General features: G+C 43.6%; 1 protein-coding gene across 12 annotated transcripts in view; it reads left to right on the top strand.

The window, feature by feature from the left end:
* APBB2 (amyloid beta precursor protein binding family B member 2) overlaps positions 1-20,951 on the top strand; it is a 381,485-nt gene that overhangs the window by 263,397 nt on the left and 97,137 nt on the right. For 9 of the 12 annotated variants that reach the window (XM_078446165.2, XM_078446164.2, XM_078446167.2 and 6 more), the window contains 3 exons: positions 4,337-4,399; positions 4,793-4,878; positions 4,973-5,033. In XM_078446165.2, the coding sequence (XP_078302291.1) occupies positions 4,337-4,399; positions 4,793-4,878; positions 4,973-5,033 (210 nt within the window). The remainder of the gene's footprint in view (positions 1-4,336; positions 4,400-4,792; positions 4,879-4,972; positions 5,034-20,951) is intronic. The other 3 variants (XM_078446173.2, XM_078446172.2, XM_078446171.2) reach the window with 1 other exon arrangement.

Below are 20,951 nucleotides of genomic sequence, written 5' to 3'. Positions count from 1 at the left end.
GATTCCATAGGGTCTTTTTGTAGTATTATTAACTGGTGGCATGTCAGTCTCCCTCCTTGGGGTGGGGGGTCAAGGCCTGTCCCCCCTCATTTTGTGTCCTCAGCACCTGGCATAGGGTTCGTACAGGGTGATATTCATTAAATGTTGGCTGAATGAAGGAATAAACCAGTTTCATAGCTGAGGGAGCTCTTAGTTGACTTACTGTCACAGCAAAGCCAGTACTAGTGTCCCCGGGCTCCTGACGCTCCCCTAGCTCACAGACACTAATTTAGTTCCTCAAGCATTTGTCAGTCTGTTTGCTAGTTTGACTCTCTCTGTCTCTCTCTCTCTCTCTCTCTCTTTTTTTTTTTTTATTACTTCTCTGGGTTATGTTTGTGTGATAAACCGTCACTCTATTCTTCTGAGACAGTGTCACATCCAACAAAACACAGAATGCATTTTAAAAAGAAGTTTAAAATATGCACATATATATGAATTTAGTGCTCATTAACATCGCCTGGACTGTTCCTTCGTGTTCCAAGATTAAGGTGCTCTTTTATCATCAAGGCCACACATACAGAGGCTCAAGTCGTGGCAAAAGAGGATGAAGAAGCATAATTCATTAACACTTTGTCGTCCATAGGTCCCCAAACTTTTTATTCTTACAAATGGCCTTATTTTTTTTCCTCCATGGAAAAGAGTAGAAGATACGGAAACTGCCACCTTGGGCACCTTCGGGCAGCCAGTCCCTGTGCTAATTGCTAGTGTTCTTAATCTCAGTTTGCCCACACTCTGATGGTGAGGTCCTCTTAGCCCTATTTCATAGACAAGGAGCTGAAGTCACAAAGCAGATGAGAGCAGAGGCAGGGTTTGAATGTGGGCTTTGCTGCAGAACTTCTGAAGTGCCCGTGGAGGTGATGATTCTACCTTCCGTCAAAGTCACTACAGAATGTTCGTTCTTTTGCTTTGCTCTCTGCCTGGTTCTCGGCAGGTTCACCTTCCGTGTTTGCTCTCCAGCTTACATTTTGATACCACTTCTTAGAGGCTTTCTCTTCCCCCTCGAACATCCTCAAGAACATGATGTAAGCTTGCTTCCAGCAGAAGAGCAGGGCAGCCTTCCTGTTTGACTTGTGGACTTGCTTTCTAAGATCTCAGAAGAGAAATCAGGAAGAAGAAAACTCTCAGTAGTCAAGGTATACAATTGGATTCCCTTCGTGGGTCCATCCTCACACAGATTCTGCTGTGTGGCTGTGAATGGCACCATGCTGAAAGGTCATGGAGGGTCATGATAAGCACCATGCTCCAGGGGCTGGGTCAGTCATCAGGGACACACTGCCTCTGAGGAGCTGAGAGTCTCCACAGCTCTCCCAGAATTCAGCATGGTCACTTTGATCAGGGTAAGGGGTGCTTCACCTGGTTAAGGTCGGGAGAAGCACCCGGAGAAACACCCGTAACTGGCACCAGAACACCACTGTGCCAAGATTTAGCTGCATCACCTGCAAGATTATTAGTTGGGGGGACATTGCTCATGGAAAATGATCTCTGTTCTTCCTTCACTGGCCTTTTCCCCTGTCAGTCTTGTCCTTCCTAAGGCAAATTGCCCACCTGCCTTTCCCTCTCTCACTGTTTTTCTCTTTGTCTCATCCTTTCTTTCACCTCTCACTCCCACCATGCAGACTGCAGACTGCAGACCGGGATGGCTGCAGACTTTCTGGAGAACCAAACAAGTTCTTTGGGTTGTTTTCTTTAAAAAAATTATTAGCTAAAGTGGTGTATTCTCGCTTTAAAAAATTAGATGAGGGGCCCCTGGGTGGCTCAGTTGGTTAAGCATCCAACTTCGGCTCAGGTCATGATATCATGGTTCATGAGTTCGAGCCCCATGTCAGGCTCTGTGCTGACAGCTTGGAGCCTGGAGCCTGCTTGGGATTCTGTGCCTCCCTCTCTCTCTGCCCCTCCCCCACTCATACTCTGTCTCTCTCAATAAATAAACATTTAAAAAAAATTAGATGTATAGAATATGTAGTTCTTAAAATTCAAGACAGATGGTTTTTATCTTTTGTTGCCCTTAATTTTAAAAAAGGAAAATTATGGTCACTTATACAGGGAAGAGAATTTCTAAAAATGAGGGTTTTTTAATATAGGAGGGAAAAGGGTCTTTTGTCCTAGTCATAACATGCTAGTCCTTATTGAGTTTTGTACTAAAGGGTTTCTTTAATAGTACCCATGTTATTTTAGCTTTTGAAAAATTGCTGTATACGACCTTTGTTTACTTAAATCTGCAAAAGGTGATTTTTGGAAATTTGCCAGCTGACTCATGTCTCCGTAGCATAAGAGCTGGATTCATACAGTCTTAGAATTATAATCAACCTTTATGTTATAGGGACCCAACATCCAAAGGGTAAATACATTTAAAAAAATTGTTAAACCATACACACATACAGAGAACTATTTTAGTTAAATGCCAAAGACTCTTCTGAATACTTGTTTTGCAAAAATACTCTTTATTTCTAGTCCCACACAGTGTCTGTTGAAGATAATTTGATTTCAGATTCCTTTTATCAGACACCCACTCTTTTTTTTTTTTTCTACAAGAACATAATTACCTGGAGTCTTACTAATTCACCATCTGATATCCTTTTTCAACATTCAACTGAAGTGAAAAACAAATATTGCTCACATGTAAACAGTGATGATGATTTGGGATCAAATAGGCTTGTTTTCCTTTAAAAAAAAAAAAAAAAAAGAAATTCTAGCTCAGAATTCTTGGTATTTCACGTCCTTATCATGAGTACCCCTGCAATGGTGATTCAAAACCTTTCTTGGTTACTGGCCCCTCTGCAGATAATGAGAAAAATTGAGGATCTTCTCCCCTAGGAAACACACATACACAAAACCCCACCCTGATTTCAGGGGGTTCACAGGTCACCTCAGCTGACAAGTTAAGACTCTCCTATGTTATTAATTTTCTCAGCAGTGAAAACTGGATGCTGCTTTTGGGGATGGAGGAAGGACAGAGGCAAAGGGTGAGGCAGCATTCCTGCTCTTTTGCTCAACGAAAGACAGATGATTGTTTAAAAAGTAAATATAGTGATCTAAGTCCTACTTTATTTGGAAAACCTGCAGTTCGGATGCTTAGTCCAAAAAGGAGAGTGACAGTGATAGCAGCTGTGTGATAGTGATGACAAATTTGTATTTGCAGTGCCTCTGCTCTCGTTGAGTCCCATGGAGTTGACTGAACACCTCTTTCAACACCTGGCTCGTTTGAACTTAGCTGCTTTGGCTTTGAGTGGGTGTCAAAATCAGACTAATGTCATGAGCAGAAATTAGGGGTCACTATTCCCTTCTCATTTTCAAAGAACCTTAGTTGAAGGGACTTAGGTGGAAAGTCTCCATGGTTGATTTATCATTCAAGAAGAGAGGTTATGGGCCTGACACATCAGTGGAACAGATACACGAGGCTGTCTCTGGGTTTTGTGTGCTTCATTTATTTCCCCAAATGTTAGATGAAAAATATTTGAATATTCACTCAATATAGAAGAAAAGAAAAAGACCACAAACAACATCGCCTGTCGCCTGAGGTGAATGGAAAGGGGTGTTTACAGTCAAAAATCTATCGCAAGCGTTCTCCCAACAAGGCAAGGCTTGGTGCTTTGCTCTGCGATTATGTTTACAGAATCCTTTCGTGATCAAATACTAATTCATGAAGAAGCTTATGTGGCAAAGAAGCAGAGCTTTTGATGAATTTGAAGAGTTTACATTAGGTTGTGTAGAGCTATTTTTTGTCAGGTTAAATCTCAGCAGATGTGGCCGTCGGGCTGTGTTTTCTTATATCCCTCTTTCCCTCTCATTGTCCTCCTTTTTTCTTTTATGTGAAAATAATTTGAGCCCCAGCTTTTCATGCCCTTGGCCCTGGACATTCCCCAGTTTTCAGATGTGCACATCGACAGGCACCATCCCTAATTCCACCCCCACCTCAAGAAGACAGTTCTGTTTGGTTACCGGAAGAGAGAAGGTTTTCTGTGGAATTAGGTACACTAGGCATTTAGTACTTGACAGCATATTGTGTGGTTTTAAGGCCACGTGTGGAAGACCACTGACTGCTAATAGTGTTCAGGCGTTTGCCGTGGTAAGTAATGCACACTGCGTCTCTGTCCTCCTTTTGCTCTAGGCTGCAGGTGATAATCTAGATCTAGAGCCAGCTAACATGCTGCTGGTAGAGTGAATTTGTTCCCTAACCCATCCTGTGAATATCAATGCTAACAACGGTGTCTTGTGTTTTTTTTTTCTTTTCTTCTTTCTTTTTTTTTTTTTTTTTAAATCAATGTGCTTTTTCCTATGTGAATAATTATATGTCTAGAAACAGCCATGGAGTGATTTTGCTGTTCTGAATGGGGGAAAGATTAATAGTGACATTTGGAAGGCAAGTATATTGTCAGATTCTAGATCATTTGATATTTCGTCCTTTTTGCATGGCTGTGGCTGTATCTTTTTCTTCTTCATGAATATCATCCATTCTGCAGGGACGCAGTGATGGGGCTTCTTGCTAGGGATGTCCAGCTCACACACATGTTGCCTTTATTTAATGTGTCCCGTTGTGAATGACGGCAAGCCGGTTGCCCCAGGCTCCCCGTTGTCTTGTACAAACCGGGGCTTGCACCGAGCCAGCACCCAGCGGTCCTTGCATGCCCTCTCCTGCCTAAGCTCACATACACTCTCTGCCTCATGCCGGGAGGACTCTTCTCCCCTTTGATATTTGAGGCCACGTCACGGGCCTTCCCCCTTTCTCCATTAACAGGGGTCTATTTTCCTCTAGGATTTGCATGCAGCTACAGTTAACCCGGACCCCAGTTTAAAAGAGTTTGAAGGAGCGACACTCCGCTATGCATCTTTGAAACTCAGGTAGGACATCGGCAGGACCTGCCGTCATGCATCGCTTCGTGCAGCTGGAGTTTGCAGTAGAATTCTAAGTCCAGCTTTCTGGTTTTCTCCCTAGAAATGCCCCCCATGCTGATGACGACGATTCCTGCAGTATCAATAGTGACCCAGAAGCCAAGGTTAGTACGAAACCCGCTTTTCAGCAGCCAGGTTATATTCTTGCAGCAAAGTAACGACTTTGGAAATGGCTCGGTTTTTATGAACGATCAACCCAGAGCCACCTATGATGTAATTATTCCTCAATCCTCTCTCTTTCCGATTCTCCAACACTTAAAATAAATCCCCAGGAGAAGTTAGGCTTGGGAGGGTCTCCATGATCGTCGAGACTCTGCCTGCATCTCACTGCATCGGCTCTTTGCACAATGTAGTAGGTTGAAATGATTGTTCGGACGGGTGGGCTTCAGAAGCCTTTAGAGACAAAGCAGGCTCTGCCTTGCAGAACAACGGGAGGCGCAGCTGACAGGTGGGACAGGACTCCTCGTGCCCGCCTCTCCCAGGACAGCCTCACACCTTTGCTATCATTTTCGTAAACACAGGCCTGATTTATGGTGGAAAACGAGAGTAAACTTTTGCTTCTGGACTTTTGGTGGGGCACCAGCAAGGCCACCATGGGCGTATGGCCAGTGCAGTTGCACGAGGTCCTGTGCCTGGGGTTTAATGGTGTGTGGTCGCCATCTTGAAATTCTTAATCATTTTATCTTTGACTTTGCATTTTTGTAAGTGAAGTCCAACAGGGTGGTGACGGAGCATGCCCCAGGAAGTTGGAGCTTTGGTTTATGCATAGTCCTGCCACTTCCCTACCTCCCTGAGAGGTTCTCAACTGCCTGTTCCCCCTCTGCTTGGCACCTCGGGCCTTGCCGAACATCCTCACACCTGCTTCCGTCCAACAGTTACTGGTGCCTTCCATTCCAGTAGGGGCCTGTGAACATGGGGAGAGTTCGCCTTGGGGACACATGCGCCTGTGGCATCTTGAAAAGGGGTGAGAGAGTGGCCTGCCCAGTGCAGGCTGACAGCACAGAGGTGTGTCCCGTGGGGGTGAGGCCCTGCCCGTCCACAGTCTAAGCACTAGTGTGCTTGGCACAGATGTCACCATACCCTTGGGGGTCACCTGTCTGCTGTGGGTCACGGTCATGGGAAGAGGGGATTCCCTGTTCCTGGGCAGGGCATGGAGCATCGGCCCAGCAGCTGGTGGGATGGGGGAAGCCCAGAAGGTGATGGTTTGTGGGGGGGGGGGGGCGCGCAGGGCCCTGGGGCACCTGCGAGCGCCTACACTTAACCCTGCACGTATCCCTTTGCCCAAGGGAGCATGACTTCAAATACCAAGTAAAAAACACCATAATGAGCAAAGAGAATGCACAAGAAAGGAAACAGTTTTGTTTCAGTACTTTTTACAGCATTTTCTTCCTGCCTTTTGAACAGGGGCTCTGCATTTTCATTCTTCATATTTCATTTCCATTTGCAAGCTGGTCCTGGATATTTTTTCTGAGTCCCAAAGCAGATCAGTGTCTATGAATAAAACAGCAAATAAGTTCCCTTCGTAGTCATCACATGGGAGACACCACGCAGTTTGAAAACGTTGACTCCTTTGCTGCCATATTGCCGTCAATGCTGCGCGAGTCAGGGCTTGCAGCGGAAGCCTCCGCCAATCCTGGTCTGCTCAGCTTCATGCTAAGCACGGTCTCCTAGGATGAAGGCCATTCTTAGAGCAAGTGGCATTCTGAACAAGTCCTTGGGCTGCTGCTGACATGCTGGCCTTTTAAAGATAAATTCTGTGGCAGGGAGCGGATGCAGTAAAACAGGAAGATGGGCTGGGAATAATTTGCTTTGCTACCAGGTGTTTTACAAGGCTTATCAGCAAAGGCTGGAAAGGAGGGGCAGTGGGCAGCCCCATCTCCCTCTGCCCTGAAGGGCTGGGGAGTGATGGCCTGGGAAATAGAGCGGGCGGGAAGGGGGATGCCCCGGAGGAAGATGGGATTGGTACCAGGAACAGGAGGCCAGGTTGAAATATTACCCAAGTTGTGCTTTCCCTTTTTACCTCCCAGGGGTACTGTTCACTGCATTCTTTATCTGCCACCTTGCTAGTGCCCATGTCGCTTCCAACGCCTGTTGTGAATTTGTTTGTGTTAATAAGGAGGCTTAGTTTTGTCATAACTCACCTGAGTTTGAAACAGAGAAGTACATGTGTTGTATTTATTTTAATGTATTTTAAGTTTATGTATTTTGAGAGAGAGACAGAGACCGAGAGACAGAGCATAAGTGGGGGAAGAACAGAGAGAGGGGGAGAGAGAGAATCCCAAGCAGGCTCTGCACTGACAGCACAGAGCCCGATGTGGGGCTCGAACTCACAAACCATGTGATCATGACCTGAGCTGAAATCAAGAATGAGACATTTAACTGACTGAGCCACTGTGCCTCCTGTATTATTTATTTTATACCCTACTTTGTTCTATATAAGATCTTAGAAGACTTATGAGAACAAAAGCTTTCTTTTTTAAACCACACAAAATATAAAAGAATAATTAATAGATCTGTCTGTACTGGGACAACAGACAAGAGTCAGAAAAGATTAGGGCAAAGAAAGAAACATGACTTTTCAGATCATGGAACTCTGCACAGTAATGGAGATTGACCTGCAGGTTTATTTTTGTGCCTCTAGGTGATCATTTACATCAAGGATTCTTAGGGTGAATGGCACAAATCCCTGGAAGGACAACTCAGAATCCTAAAAAGATGTTCACAAACTACACGTGCTTCTAACTAACCTCACCCTCCCTAGATTCTGAAGGTCCTTGTGCTGTAGAAAGCCACTGTCATTGTTGAGGACTTAGAGGACATTGGGAGGGCAAAGGGTTTTATAACCCTACAATATATGAATCACACTATGCATGAGGCAAAAGCCTCTCAGTTCATTATGGTATGTAATGGATTTTCTAGCGCTTCTTTATAAAGTAACTATAATAATGAATATTGAGTGTTAACTTTTTGCCAGGCATTGTCCTAAAGACTTTGTGTCTGTTGATTCTCATCCACAGAAAAATTCACTGGGCTAAGTATCATTATCTCTAGATTGCAGATGAGGAAACTGAGGCATAGAAAGTTAAAGAGCTAGAAAGTAAATAGAGTCAAGATCTGAATCCAGGCCATTTATCTACAGAGCCCACACTCACTAGACTTTGTATAGAGAGAATTCCTTATACATTGCATATTTGAAAGTTGGTAAGAGAATAGATCTTAAAAGTCCTTATCACAAGAAAAAAACTTTTGTATGTATGGTGATGGATGTTAACTAGACTTATTGTGGTGATCATTTTGCAACATACACAAATGTTGAATCATTCTGTTGTACACTTGAAACTTATAATGCTATCTATCAATTATACCTCAATTTAAAAAAAAAAAACATTCTCACTTGGAGCTGTATTTAGGGGCAACCACCAAATGATGTGTCCTCAACAATATTCCAACTCTATGTGGATATGTAGAAATTTGGATTTTGTCAGTTGGTATTTCACAGCATTAGTCACTGGAAGCAAAGGATAAAGACCCAAGCAAAACTCATTTCAAGTAAATTGAAAGATTTACTTGATTATAACAGTAATTATAAGAAGATTATAACGGTGTGGACGGAAGATTATAACAGTGTGGACCAGCTTGCAGCTTGCTGGTCTGACGTGAGGCAGTGATGAACTGTACTCTAGAAGTGGAAGGGATAGGCTGCAGGGTTTTCAGACCATCCCTTAATAGCAAACTTTCAACTAGGCTTACGGTCAAGGTTGGACCTAGATCGGGAGTGGAGATAGGCTGCGTTGCTGGTGATTGGCAGATCTGCACACTTCCATTCACCATGCACATGGCAGGACTGACCTCCCTTAGAGGAAATGGAGGAGTCTGGCTGTGCTTCCCTCCTGGATGCATGGTCACCACCCCCTAAGGGAAGTGAGTGAGGGAAGCCCTGCAGAGAAGGCCAAGCTGTTCTTTCAGAATTACAACTTTATATATACACACACACAAAATTTATTGTCAAGTTGGCTGACATACAGTGTGTACAGTGTGCTCTTGGTTTTGGGGGTAGATTCCCGTGATTCATCGCTTACATACAACACCCAGTGCTCATCCCAACAAGTGCCCTCCTCAATGCCCATCACCCTTTTTCCCCTCTCCCCACCCCCCCATCAACCCTCAGTTTGTTCTCTGTGTTTCAGAGACACTTAGGGTTTGCCTCCCTCTCTGTTTGAAGCTATTTTTTCCCTTCCCTTTCCCCATGGTCTTCTGTTAGGAGTGAAAACCTATGATATCTGTCTTTCTCTGACTGACTTATTTCATTTAGCATAATACCCTCTGGTTCCATCCACATTGTTGCAAACGGCAGGATTTCATTCTTTCCCATTGCCAAGTAGTATCAGAATTACAACTGTTTTAAAATCCAGCGGCCCTAAGTGAAATTATTTTTTTTACAAATTTTCAAAAAGTCACTGAGTTGAGCACTGACTTCAGTGAAGTCACTTTGGAGGAGTGCCCCGACAACACACACACATACCCTCTGTCCGCCACCTGCCTGATTAGTGCCACCTGGGCCAGCTAAGAAGCAGAAGTGGCCAGACCCACATTTTCCAGATGTTCAGGTTCTTTTGTGGAAGTAAGTTCCTTCTTCAGATAACCCTTCACGTTCCTTCAGTCTGCCAAAGACCAGGAAACTGAGTGCCCCCCCCCCCCCCCTCAGGTAAGCAGAAAGTATCCTTTCTTTAGGGGGAAAAAAAAATTAATTGAAAGTGCCATGGAATTGTAAATATAGCCCTTGAGAACTGATTACTAAGAAGTTATTACAGACGATGTCTGCCTTCCTAAATGAAACTTACATGCTAAAAAAATAAATATCATTTTAGCCTGTTAGGATGTAGGTACATACAAACACTCTCTAGCTATTCTCAGTCTGACCACCTTGAAAATCATTTGTTGGGTGAAACCTCTATAAATAGCAGTGGCAACGTAAAATGACGCCCCCCCCCCACCACGCACATATGCATCTCCTAGACATGCTTCACCTCCCTCCCACCCTCCCCAAAGAGCAAAGTATTTTTAAAACTCTGAAAATGTTTTTCGAGACTACTTAATTTTTTATACAGTAATTTTTTTGGTAGTTGATAACAGTGTATATGTGTGTATAGAATTCCAAACTCTTTTTTTTTTTAAGTTTATTTATTTATTTTGAGAGAGAGAGAGAGAGAGCATGAGCAGGGGAGGAGCAGAGAGAGAGAGAATATCCCATGCTGGCTCCATGCTGTCAGCGCAGAGCCCAGTTTGGGGCTTGAACTCATGAACCATGAGATCATGACCTGAGCCAAAAGAGTCGGACCCTTAACTGACTGAACCATCCAGATGACCCCTGAGCTCTTTATTTAACTTTTTATTTTAAAATAATTCTAGATTTATTGAAGAGTCACAAAGATTGAGTTCTTATATACCCTTCACCTACCTTTCCTTAATAATGTCTCCATAATCATCATATAATTCAAACTAATAAATTAATATTGATACCATATTATTAACTAAACTATAGACCTTATTCATAATTTTTCTTTCTTTTTTTTTTTCCACTAATGTCATTTTTTTTGCTCCAGGACCCAATCTAGGATATTATAGGAAAATTATTTCATGGGGCACCTGGGTGGCTCAGTCAGTTGAGTATCTGACTCTTGGTTTTGGCTCAGGTCACAATCTCACTGTTTTGTGAGTTTGAGCCCTGCATCTGGCTCTGTGCTGGCAATGCGGAGGCTGCTTGGGATTCTCTCTCTCTCTCCTTCTCTGTCCCTTAACTGCTCATGCAGTGTCTGTCTCTCGAAACTTTTTTTTAATTTAAAAATTATTTCATATATTCCTTTCCATAATTCTCAGATTTCCCATTTCTTAACTCCATTAACATAATATTCCATTTAATTAATAGTACCATAATCTGTCTAGACACCCAGTGGCCATAGGAGCACCTTCTAGCCCTGTAAAGCAGAGAGCTACAATTTTATAAAAATAGATGACTTTTTTTTCTTTTGTTTATTTATTTTCAAGATTTTATTCTTAAGTAATCCCTACACCCAACATGGGGCTCAAACTCACGACCCCAAAATCAAGAGTCACACACTGTACTGACTGAGCCAGCCAGGTACCTGAGACTTTTTTTTTTCTTTTAAATTATTGCTTTGGTATAGCTTGCTGAAACTGGTATCACCAGGTCAAAGGCTGTCAGTTTATGGCTCTGTCACCTACTGCAAAATTGCTTTTCAGAAAGGCTACAACAGCACGTAATTCCACCAGTAATGTCCTAGAACATACCTCTTCGTTCACTGCCTGCTTTACTCTAGCCTTTGCCATTTTAATTTATTCACCCTCGTTTTATGCATGTGAGTTACTCTGTCCTCTAAAATTTCCCCTTCTTAAATTATAGAAAAAGAGCATTGCTTTATGAAACTCTCTGTTCCTGTCCATCCTTGCCTGTTTTTTCCTCTTTGCTTGTTTAGATAAAAACTTTGTTTTGAAATAATTTTAAATATACAGAAAAGTTGCAAATATAATAGAGTTCCTAAATCCTCTTCCCCCAGCTTACCCTGGTGGAATAACCATAGTACATTTGTCAAAATTGAGAAATTAACATGGGCACAAAATGATTAACTCAACACATTTGTTCTGATATTACCAGTTTTTTCTTCTAATGCCCTTTTTCTCTTTCAAGACCTCATTTCGGGGTACCATATTGTGTTTAGTTCTATGCATTTTAAATTCAAAACTTTATTCATGATTGTAATCTTAAATATTTTTCTCTAATTTTTTTTTCTCTCTATTTTGTGTTACTTTTCCATGTGAAAAAGGGTTTAAAATTCCTGTTACACAAACCTTTTGGAGATAATTGCCTCTTGCGCTTCATTTTTTCAGAAGGCAACTCCTTGCCGTATTTGGGCAGCCCGGTAGCTTGCATTTCTAAATTCTCATAATTTGCTGTCTGACCTCTTGCTCATCCTACTTTAATACCGTAAAATCCAAATTTAGCCCCATAAAACTGTCCTTTTTTGACGGCATGTAGCACACTGTTGGCCAAACGACTGACTGTAATGACTGACACTAAAATAAAAATTTATAGTTAAATTGTAGAAAACTTAATGCTTTAAAAAAGGGTGCTACTTAGAGTTCTTTCTCACCCTTTGTGTCCCTCTGCTTGGACTTCTGTAAAGATGTTCCGCCACCTTGTGGAAAGTATTGAAAATTACATCTTAAAAGAAATCAGCAAAGGCTGTATTTCATTTGGAATCATTAAATTGCTTTTAGCTGAAAGTGTGACACTGGAGATAATCTGAAGGGCCTTCTTTACAGGTGAACAAAAAAGTGAGTCCCAGAACATTTGAGTAAATAAGTTTCCTATGTTCAAACAATTAGTAGTAGAGATAGTACACAAAGGTAAGTCTCCTGGGCTTTGGACCACCCCATCTTTGTGTATAACAAATCAATTCCAGGATATTTGGAAAGAGAGGTTTTAAGAATTGCCTTTAGGCATGCCTAGGTGGCTCAGTTGGTTGTGTCCAACTTCAGCTCAGGTCATGATCTGTCAGTTCGCGAGTTCAAGCCCCACATCAGGCTCTGTGCGGCCGCTCAGAGCCTGGAGCCTGTTTCGGATTCTTTGTCTCCCTCTCTCTCTGCCCCTCCCCCACTCGCACTCCGTCTTTCTCTCTCTCTCAAAAACAAATAAACATTAAAAAAAAAACCTTTTTTTTTTTTTAAAGAATTGCCTTTAGAACACACTTCTTTGAAATCCATGATAAAGGAACTGGGTAAGGAAGATTATATTGTTGCAGGCATTTAATTCTCTAGCTTTCAGCTTCCTCGTCTGTTAAAAATCAACGTGCCATCATCTCAGAAGTCACTCCGGTTCTGAAAAATTTTAAGATTCCAGATGAAATGTAGCAGTCCTGACCTCTGGCATCTGGAGATGAAATAGTTCAGTCTGATCTGTCCTCTAATGTGGAGGAGGGAAGAGAGTAATTTGCTCTCCAGTGCTCTCCAGGGCTGGAGATGGGCTGCTGGCTCCCCTTTTCCAGACGCACACTCAGCCCGTGCTCTGCACACAGGCACTCACGTGCAGTTTTCCTGGAGACACAAGGCATCGTGTTTATTGTCCCATATTATAGATAAGAAACTGAGCTTTGAATAGGTCACATCGTTTTTTTGTTTTTGTTTTTTTTTTTTTTTTTATCACACGGCTAGTAACTCGTGGAAGTAGGACTTGAACTCAGACACATTTGACTCTAAAGGCCAAGAAAGTATCATGCTTACCCACTCCCAGTTATTGGCTCCCTAAGCTTTGGGGTCAAACTGAGGCTGTCTGAGTGTTTTGGGTGGAGGTGCCAGAGATGTCAGAGGTGGGTATGGGTGAGGGAACTGTAAGGTCATTGCTCGAGGACAGACTCCCCCTTCCTTCTCACCGTCATCCAGACTCACGTGGTCCAGTCCTTTGCAGTGCATTCAGACCCCCCTGCACGTGTTGGCCAATTCAGATTCAGCTGTTCTGGGGCGAGGCAAGGGACCGCCTCTCTGTTAGGCTCTCCAGCAGTGCTGCTGCTGGTGGTGGCCTACCCGCAGCACTTCAAGTAGTAAAGCTGAGAAGTTTGAAACTGAGGCACCGTTTTCATGCATCGTCTGCAGAGAAGTAGACGTAGCCTTTCTACATTTGCGCCTTCTGTTATGGCCCATTTGCCACCTGTGCTCAGCTGCTTGGGGATTTTTTTAACCAGGTGCTGGATTCTGCGTAAGCTCTGCTTGTCTGCTTACTCTTCTGTTATGACCTGCCCCCAGAAGGGGAGAAAGGAGAAGGAGATGATGGAAATCAGTCCAAGGATGGGTTTGCTGGAGGAACTTTCTGAAGTGAATGATGAACGGACGTGAAATTCTAAGACGCCTCTGTGAGCTTTATTTGTCCGTGCCCTCCCTTGGTTCCGATTAGCGTAGATCTTCATGAAGTAATTATATTAGGGGCTACTGACTAGATCAGCACAAACAGATAAACAGGAAGGGGCAGGGAGTATCCACTCATTCAGACTTATTTCTGGTCTGTGTAGCAAATTCATTATCATTATTTAGCATTAGTGTGGGATTTTATGTCTGTGTGTAGTTCTTATAATTGACTTTTATTCATGTGGCAAAGGTTTTTCTTTCAAATCCTCATCTGTATGAAAATGTTGGATTTGATTTCTGTTGTGGATTTCTTTAAGCATCAAACACATTTATTGAGTGCACAGCGCTAAAGGAGAAGCTGCATTATAAATGGTAAAGAGCATTCAGGGATTTTGGACCCAGACTGAGTGGGTTTAAAGCCAGACTCTGCTATTTTCTAGCTGGGTGACCTTGGGCAAGTTACTTAGCCTCTCTGTACCCCCGTTTCCTCTTTTGTAGAGTGAGGATAATAACAGTACCTACTTCACATTAAGTGGGGTAAACATTAAGTGAGTTGATATGCTATAAACATAACATATATGTCAAGTGCTTGGAAATGTCTCTGGAACATAATAAGCATTCTCTGTGCATTAGCCATGATTACTCTTTCTGTTACAAAGAGGAATAGATACCCTCTGTCCTCCTTCAAGGGGCAGACAACAAATAGACAAATTCGATGCGTTGTTCTAAGTGCTGATTTGATGAATAGCGGCCATGCCAGGGGCATCTACCCGGGCCAACAGTAAGAAGGGGCTCATGTGTTTTCCCAGAAGGAGATGATGCTAAGCCTAAGGGTGCTTGCATTGCAACAGGATTTAGTGATTCTTCCCCATTCAGTAAACATAAATGCAGAAGGTTTGAAAATAATTTTTTGTATAAATTTGTGTTCAATTTCAGCAAATGCTTTTAGGAACGGATCTGTTAATATGAAATTCAGTCGTATTTGTCCATTGCTACAGGTAGCATTATTTCTGCTATCTGTTCCTATATACTTATGTAACCATGCCAAAACTTGGTAGCTTAAAACAGCCACTTATTTTGCTCACAGTTTTGTGGAATTTGGGGAGGGTTCAGTACTGCAGTTCCTCTCTGATCCACATGGAGGCAGCTGGCGCCCGAGGGTCCACTTCCAAGATGGCTTCTTACTCACATGCCTGGTGGCTTGGTGTTCCTTGGCTTCTCTCTCTCCTCACCCAGCAGCTCATCTTTCAGGGCCTCTTCGTGTGGCTTGGGTTTCTCACAGTGGTGGTCTCTGGGTCTGTGGTGTGATGTCTGGCTTCTAAGAAGCAGGAAACTAAAGCCACCAGGTGAGACAAGGCTATTCCTGAAAGTGGCACCACATCACTACCATATTCTGTTGATCAGAGCGGTCCCAGCCCAACTAAGGTGGAGGCATGGACTCTGCCTCTCTAGGGAGGGTGGCAAGGTCACATTGCCAAAGTACGTAGGAGGGGAGGCTTTGTTGCGGCTATCTTTGGGACGTACAAGCTGCGGTAAATGTCATTCCCACATTTCAGTCGCTCAACAAAAATGCCTTTAGTGAAGGACATTATCAACACAGTTGAATCAAGAAACCAGGGCACAGAGCCAATGATGAACATATCAAGTCTTGGCAGAATGAGATTCATCCTCTCGCATGTGGCTTTTAGGTTGACATTCACAAAGAGAAAATACAGACTATCTCATTCAAGTCTTAAGAAGAACGGGAGGACGGTAAAGAGGCAGAGTGATCTGCCCAAGAGCCCATGCCTCGTCGGGGAAGAGCAGGATTCAAAACCAGTCTTCCTGGCCCTAGTTCAGCACAGTTTTCCATTGAGCAGAGCTGACACTCATTCTCGGACACTGAGCCCTTGGCCTGGGATGCTCATTTCGTCTCCCAGCCCAGAGGACAGCTTTTGTGTTTCTACAGCTGTTTTTCTCCCTTTATTTGCCAACACGGCCAAACATAATGCTGTGTTTCTGGCAGAACCATGGCTTCCTTTCCCTTATTAACTTCTGGTCACAGCGCTTGTCAGAGTGAGCGGTCGAGGAATTGGCAGCCATGGGATCCCCCAAGTTTTGAAGGCACTGTTGAAACGAGGTGTATTGTTATCCATTGTTGGCAGCTGCGCCCTATGGTGGCAGATGCCTGGAAAGGCTAATTAAGGAAAGGCAGACTTCCTCTTCCCCTGAAGGAAGCCAGCAGGAAACAGGTGAGGCGACAGATAGCCGCCAGCAGCAGCAGCGACAGCCATGAGCATCCTGGGAATGCTGGGGCAGCAGGTGCGTGAACCTGGCCCTGTGGGATCCTGGCAGAGAATCGGCCACGGTAATCACAGAACTGAGCAGCCTCGGGCAGAAGCAGCAGCGATGCATTCATCCAGCCAGGCTGAGTCCTCCAGAAAGGGCCACCTGGGGGCCCTGATGCTGGCCTGTTGGGGCTACCTGGAAAATTGCCAAAAGATACCAGACCTTGTTCTCTTGGAGCTGTCGGCTGAGAAATAATACCAGTACCAGTACTGAGGCACTAATGCAAACATTTCTTATTTATTGGCAGTTAATAAAATTCACAGAGGAATGATGGCTCCTCCTAGGTGACCGTCAGAATGATTCAGATGCTGAGTCATTGTAGCTGAGCCACACCTTCCGCTCGTTCCCAAGACTCCTGGTTAAGGTGAAGCCATAAAGATCTGAGCCTGAGTTCTTCCTCCACTCCTGGCTCTGCTGCTTATAAGGAAATCATTTTCATAGTCAGGCTTCCTTATTTTCAGTGTCTGAGGCTGAGAGTGACCGCTCTCAACAGTTGTCTGCTGTGGATTCGTCCACCCATTCATTTGGCATATATTTATTCAACAGCTGTTCTGTGCAGCAGGTATGAGGCCCATCAGCCTGAGGAGGGGAGCAAAAGAAAACAATACAGCAGAGAAAATGTTAATCTCATTTAAGAACAACAGTAATAATGTGGCTAGAAGAGAGAACTTACAACTGTGCATGGAATTTCAGTTGCTTCATGTTGAAGGCAATGTTTGAGATGAGTCCACTAAGGAATATCACATGAATAATTTTTTTAAGTTTATTTATTTTGAGAGAGGGAGAGAGAGTGCATGCACACATGTGAGCAAGGGAGGGACAGAGAGAAAGGGAAGGAGAGAGAATCCCAAGCAGGCTCTGCACTGTCCGTGCATGACCCAATGCAGGGCTCAAACTCACAAACTGTGAGATCATGACCTGAGCCGAAATCAGGAGTTAGACGCTTAACCAACTGAGCCACCCAGAAACCCCAACACATGAATAATTTTAATTAACAAGTGTCTGTCAGTGGATGAATGAATAAAGAATATGTAGTATATTTATACATATACCTATATGTGTGTATATTATGTGTATATGTCTATATACAGCTATGAGAAAGAAGGAAATCCTGCCGTTTGGGACAACATGAATGGACTTTGAGGGTATGATGCTAAGTAAGATAAGTCACACAGAGAAAGACAAATACTGTATGATATTACTTATATGTGGAATCTAAAAAAGCCAAGCTAAATAAATAAATAAGCCAAACTCGTGGAAACAGTGTGGTTACCAGGGGCTCAGGTGTGGGGGAAATGGGGAGATGTTGGTCAAAGGGTACAAACTTCCAGCTATGAGATAAAGGTTCTGGGGATCTAATGCACAAAATGGTGATCACAGTCAACAGTACTGTACTATAAACTTCAGAGTTGCTAGGAGACTAGGTTGTAATTGTCCTCACCACACACACACACACACACACACACACACACACACACGCACACACAGATAATTATGTGATGTGAAACAGGTATTAGCTAATGTTATGATAGTGTTCATATTATATAAATATATCAAACCAATGTCATTGTGTCCGTTATATCTTTAAAAATAATTAGCTTAAGAGGCACCTGAGTGGCTCAGTGAGGTAAGTGTCCGATTCTTGGTTTTGGCTCAGGCCATGATCTCAGAGTTTCATGGGTTCAAGCCTCACGTTGGGCTCTGTGCTAGCAGAGTGTGGAGGCTGCTTGGGATTCTCTCTTTCCCCCTCCCCCACTTGCACTGTCTCTGTCTCTCTCAAATAAACTGAAAAAAAAATTTTTAATAAAAATAAGATAATTAGTTTAAAAGATAATTTCAGTTGACTTTGAGACCCTTAGACTAAAAATCACTTCATTAAGATTATGGTTAACTGTTGAACCAACATATTCTTAACCCAGATCTCCAGTCAGATGATGCTTTAGTTCACCTTCTGTTGGCACAGAGTAGAGATCTGTCCCTTTGGATTCTATTATAGTCTCCCATTCTCTTAAGTGGGCTTGCTGCCTACAAAGAGGTAGACAGGTCCCTGCCTGGAGCCCCCTTTTCTGCTTCAGGCACATTACCGAAGGTCAATCCAAGTAACAATAACTCCCATCACTGGCAAAGCTGGGAAGTTGGGCCATGTAAATGACATATGGAACCTAGAGCCAAGAACATATGATTTCTCAAAAAGTCCTTCCCATGAGAGCCTCAGCCTTTAGAGAGCTGTGAGTTCAGATGAGATCTGTCATGACCTAGAGCTTTTTTATAGACACTGCTCAGTTTTTTCCCTCTGCTCTAATACTATAGGCCAGTGTCGCTCAGTAAGTAACATAACATGCCATGTGAAGTTCATCTTTCTGACTTCAGATATTCTGATACATTGCTGCCATATTTTAGTTGAGATCTAGAAACAACAGCATGAATGGATGTCCTGGGTAAACTGTCATCATTTGGGAACAGTAGAGGGTGGGTGGAGAAGGAAACTCCCATTACTCATTCCATCCGTGTGCTGGGCACCTATTGGGGGTGTTATGTGCTGTGGGTCTTCTGATTCTTGGAACAACCCTGCAAGGAAGGTGATATGTGTCCATTTTACAGAGGAGGAAATTGAGATTTACAGAATCTAAGTCACTTTCCTAAAATTGCAAACCTATTACATAGACAAGCTAAAATTTGAACCCGAGTAAGGCAGACTCTAAAGCCCGCGTTCGTTCTGATAATAAAATGATGATAGCTAATGTCCGTAGAGCATTCAGTATGTACAAGGCACGGATACACCAAGGTGGTTTTCGGGCCGTTACTGGCAAGCTCAGTTTTCTGTCTTTCAGGCTCATCAAGCACCTCTGTAAATGGCGATAACAAGCGCCCACATGGTGTCACCCCTGTTCTGTTCTCACAAGCCCCGGGAGGTATGTGCTTTGGTTTCTCCTATTTTTAGTTGAAGCTGAGGGACAGAATTGTAGGTGACGTGCCCACAGTTCCACAGCTGGCAGATGGCAGTGCTGAGGTTTGCACCCAGGCAGCCTGGCTCCTGAGCCCACGCTCCGGACTCTCTTCCCTGTCCCGTAACATGGGACTTGCCACGGCCTTGCAAGAGTGACTGGTTTGTTGCACTGATCCCCTGTGTCATCACTGAGGATTCTGAACCACCAGCTCAAGTTTCCCTGAAGATGTGCAACTGTGTCAGAGACTGAGAGGAAATATAAAATACGGGGTTTTTTGTGCACGTTTTTTTGTTTTTGTTTGTCTGCTTGCTTATTCGTGGTGATCCCAGGCAGTTGGCTCCCCAGTGAATGACAAAAGAGGAAAAACCGGCCAGCATTTTTGTCCCTAATGCAGGGCCATGCTCCAAGGGGAAAGATTACCAAGCAGGAGCTGAAATACCTGGGCTCTAGCTCCAGCTCTGTTGCTGGTGAGCTGTGCAACTTTGAATAAGTCACTTAACCTCTCTGGGCTTCGCTTTTCTCATCTGTAGAAAAGGATGATGCTCATGCCTTTTCTGGGAACCTCATGGTGTTACTGTGGGGACCAAAGATGTTACGGCAGTGCTTGGGTAACTCTGCAGCTCTAGCTAAACATGAAGTATGATAATTGGTCTTCCAGTAGTTTCTTTAAAAAATTCTGATGTAGTGGCCCCCAGCAGTCCTGTCAGTCATGGTGAGTTACCAGTTTTGGCTGCTATGTGGATGAAGTCAGCTAGAGGCCAGTCCCAGGCATGCTCAGTCTGAAGCAACCACCCTGTCTCTCTAAACCCTGAGCTTGGGAATCATTGGAACTGGAGTTTTTACAGTGTGTCATAGCTTCTCACAAGCAGCATAAATTTGTTTCCCAGGCCCTAGAAAAGAGGTAAAATGGAAACTGTCTGGTAACACAGTGGTTGCTAATGGAAATGCAGATAGGACCGGCTTACGTAAGTTATGTGAGGAGTTTAAATCTAATTTCCAGAAAGGAGACCGTGATGACATGTATACAAGACATGGGGTTGTCTCGTGCCTCATTTTATAGACAAAACAAGCCTTGAAGCAGTTTTTTGACTGGTTGCATTCTGTGTGTGTTGTGACTTTTCACTGTACATAGAACAAGTTACTCTTCCCTTTTCCTTTATGTTAGAGCACATTTTTGGTAAAGCGTTCATCGGTTCAGAATTTTTCGGTGGTTTCGCCAGAATGGGAACAAAGCACCTGAGTCCAGCCGCAAAAGTGTTCCTTTCCTGGTGCCCCTGGTTAAAGCCCAGTCTGGGCTTAGCCTCCAGAGTCCTGGTTGAAAAGATTTGAGCTTTAAACAACAGGGGCTTTATGCTAGCTTAAAAAAAAAAAAAAATCCTTACTCCGAGCTCTATGTAAGTACTAATTGACTTCAAAGTTGCCCCCCGTTGCAGGGAACTGTGGGTGGTTTGCTTGCTCCTTTCCCTCGGCTGTCCCACCCCCTCACAGGGGCTGCAGGCTTACAAGGAGGCCAAGTGGAGGACTGCAGCAGAATCTGGCCAGCTGCCTTGAACGGCATTAAAGCACTCCTACCATCACAGAGATAACTAATGTAGCACCTATAAAACATCTTCCCCAAAATCTTTTTTTTTTTTTAACTTCTTAAAAAGTTGACACAGAGGGAAAAAAATGACACAGGAAGCTGGAAAGTTTCCCAGTGGCCCATAGCATATTTTGGTGTTCCATTAAATGCGAAACACCTTCCCATTCCTCTGGAGTTCTTTGAGGACTTCTCTCTATGAAAGCTGGGAAGTCTGCAGAGATGAGCTGAGTCCCTATACGTTAGCAGGG

This window comes from Panthera onca, chromosome B1, assembly GCF_046562875.1.
Source record: "Panthera onca isolate mPanOnc1 chromosome B1, mPanOnc1 haplotype 2, whole genome shotgun sequence".
Classification (NCBI taxonomy): Eukaryota; Metazoa; Chordata; class Mammalia; order Carnivora; family Felidae; genus Panthera; species Panthera onca.
This window is presented reverse-complemented; position numbering and strand designations above follow the sequence as displayed.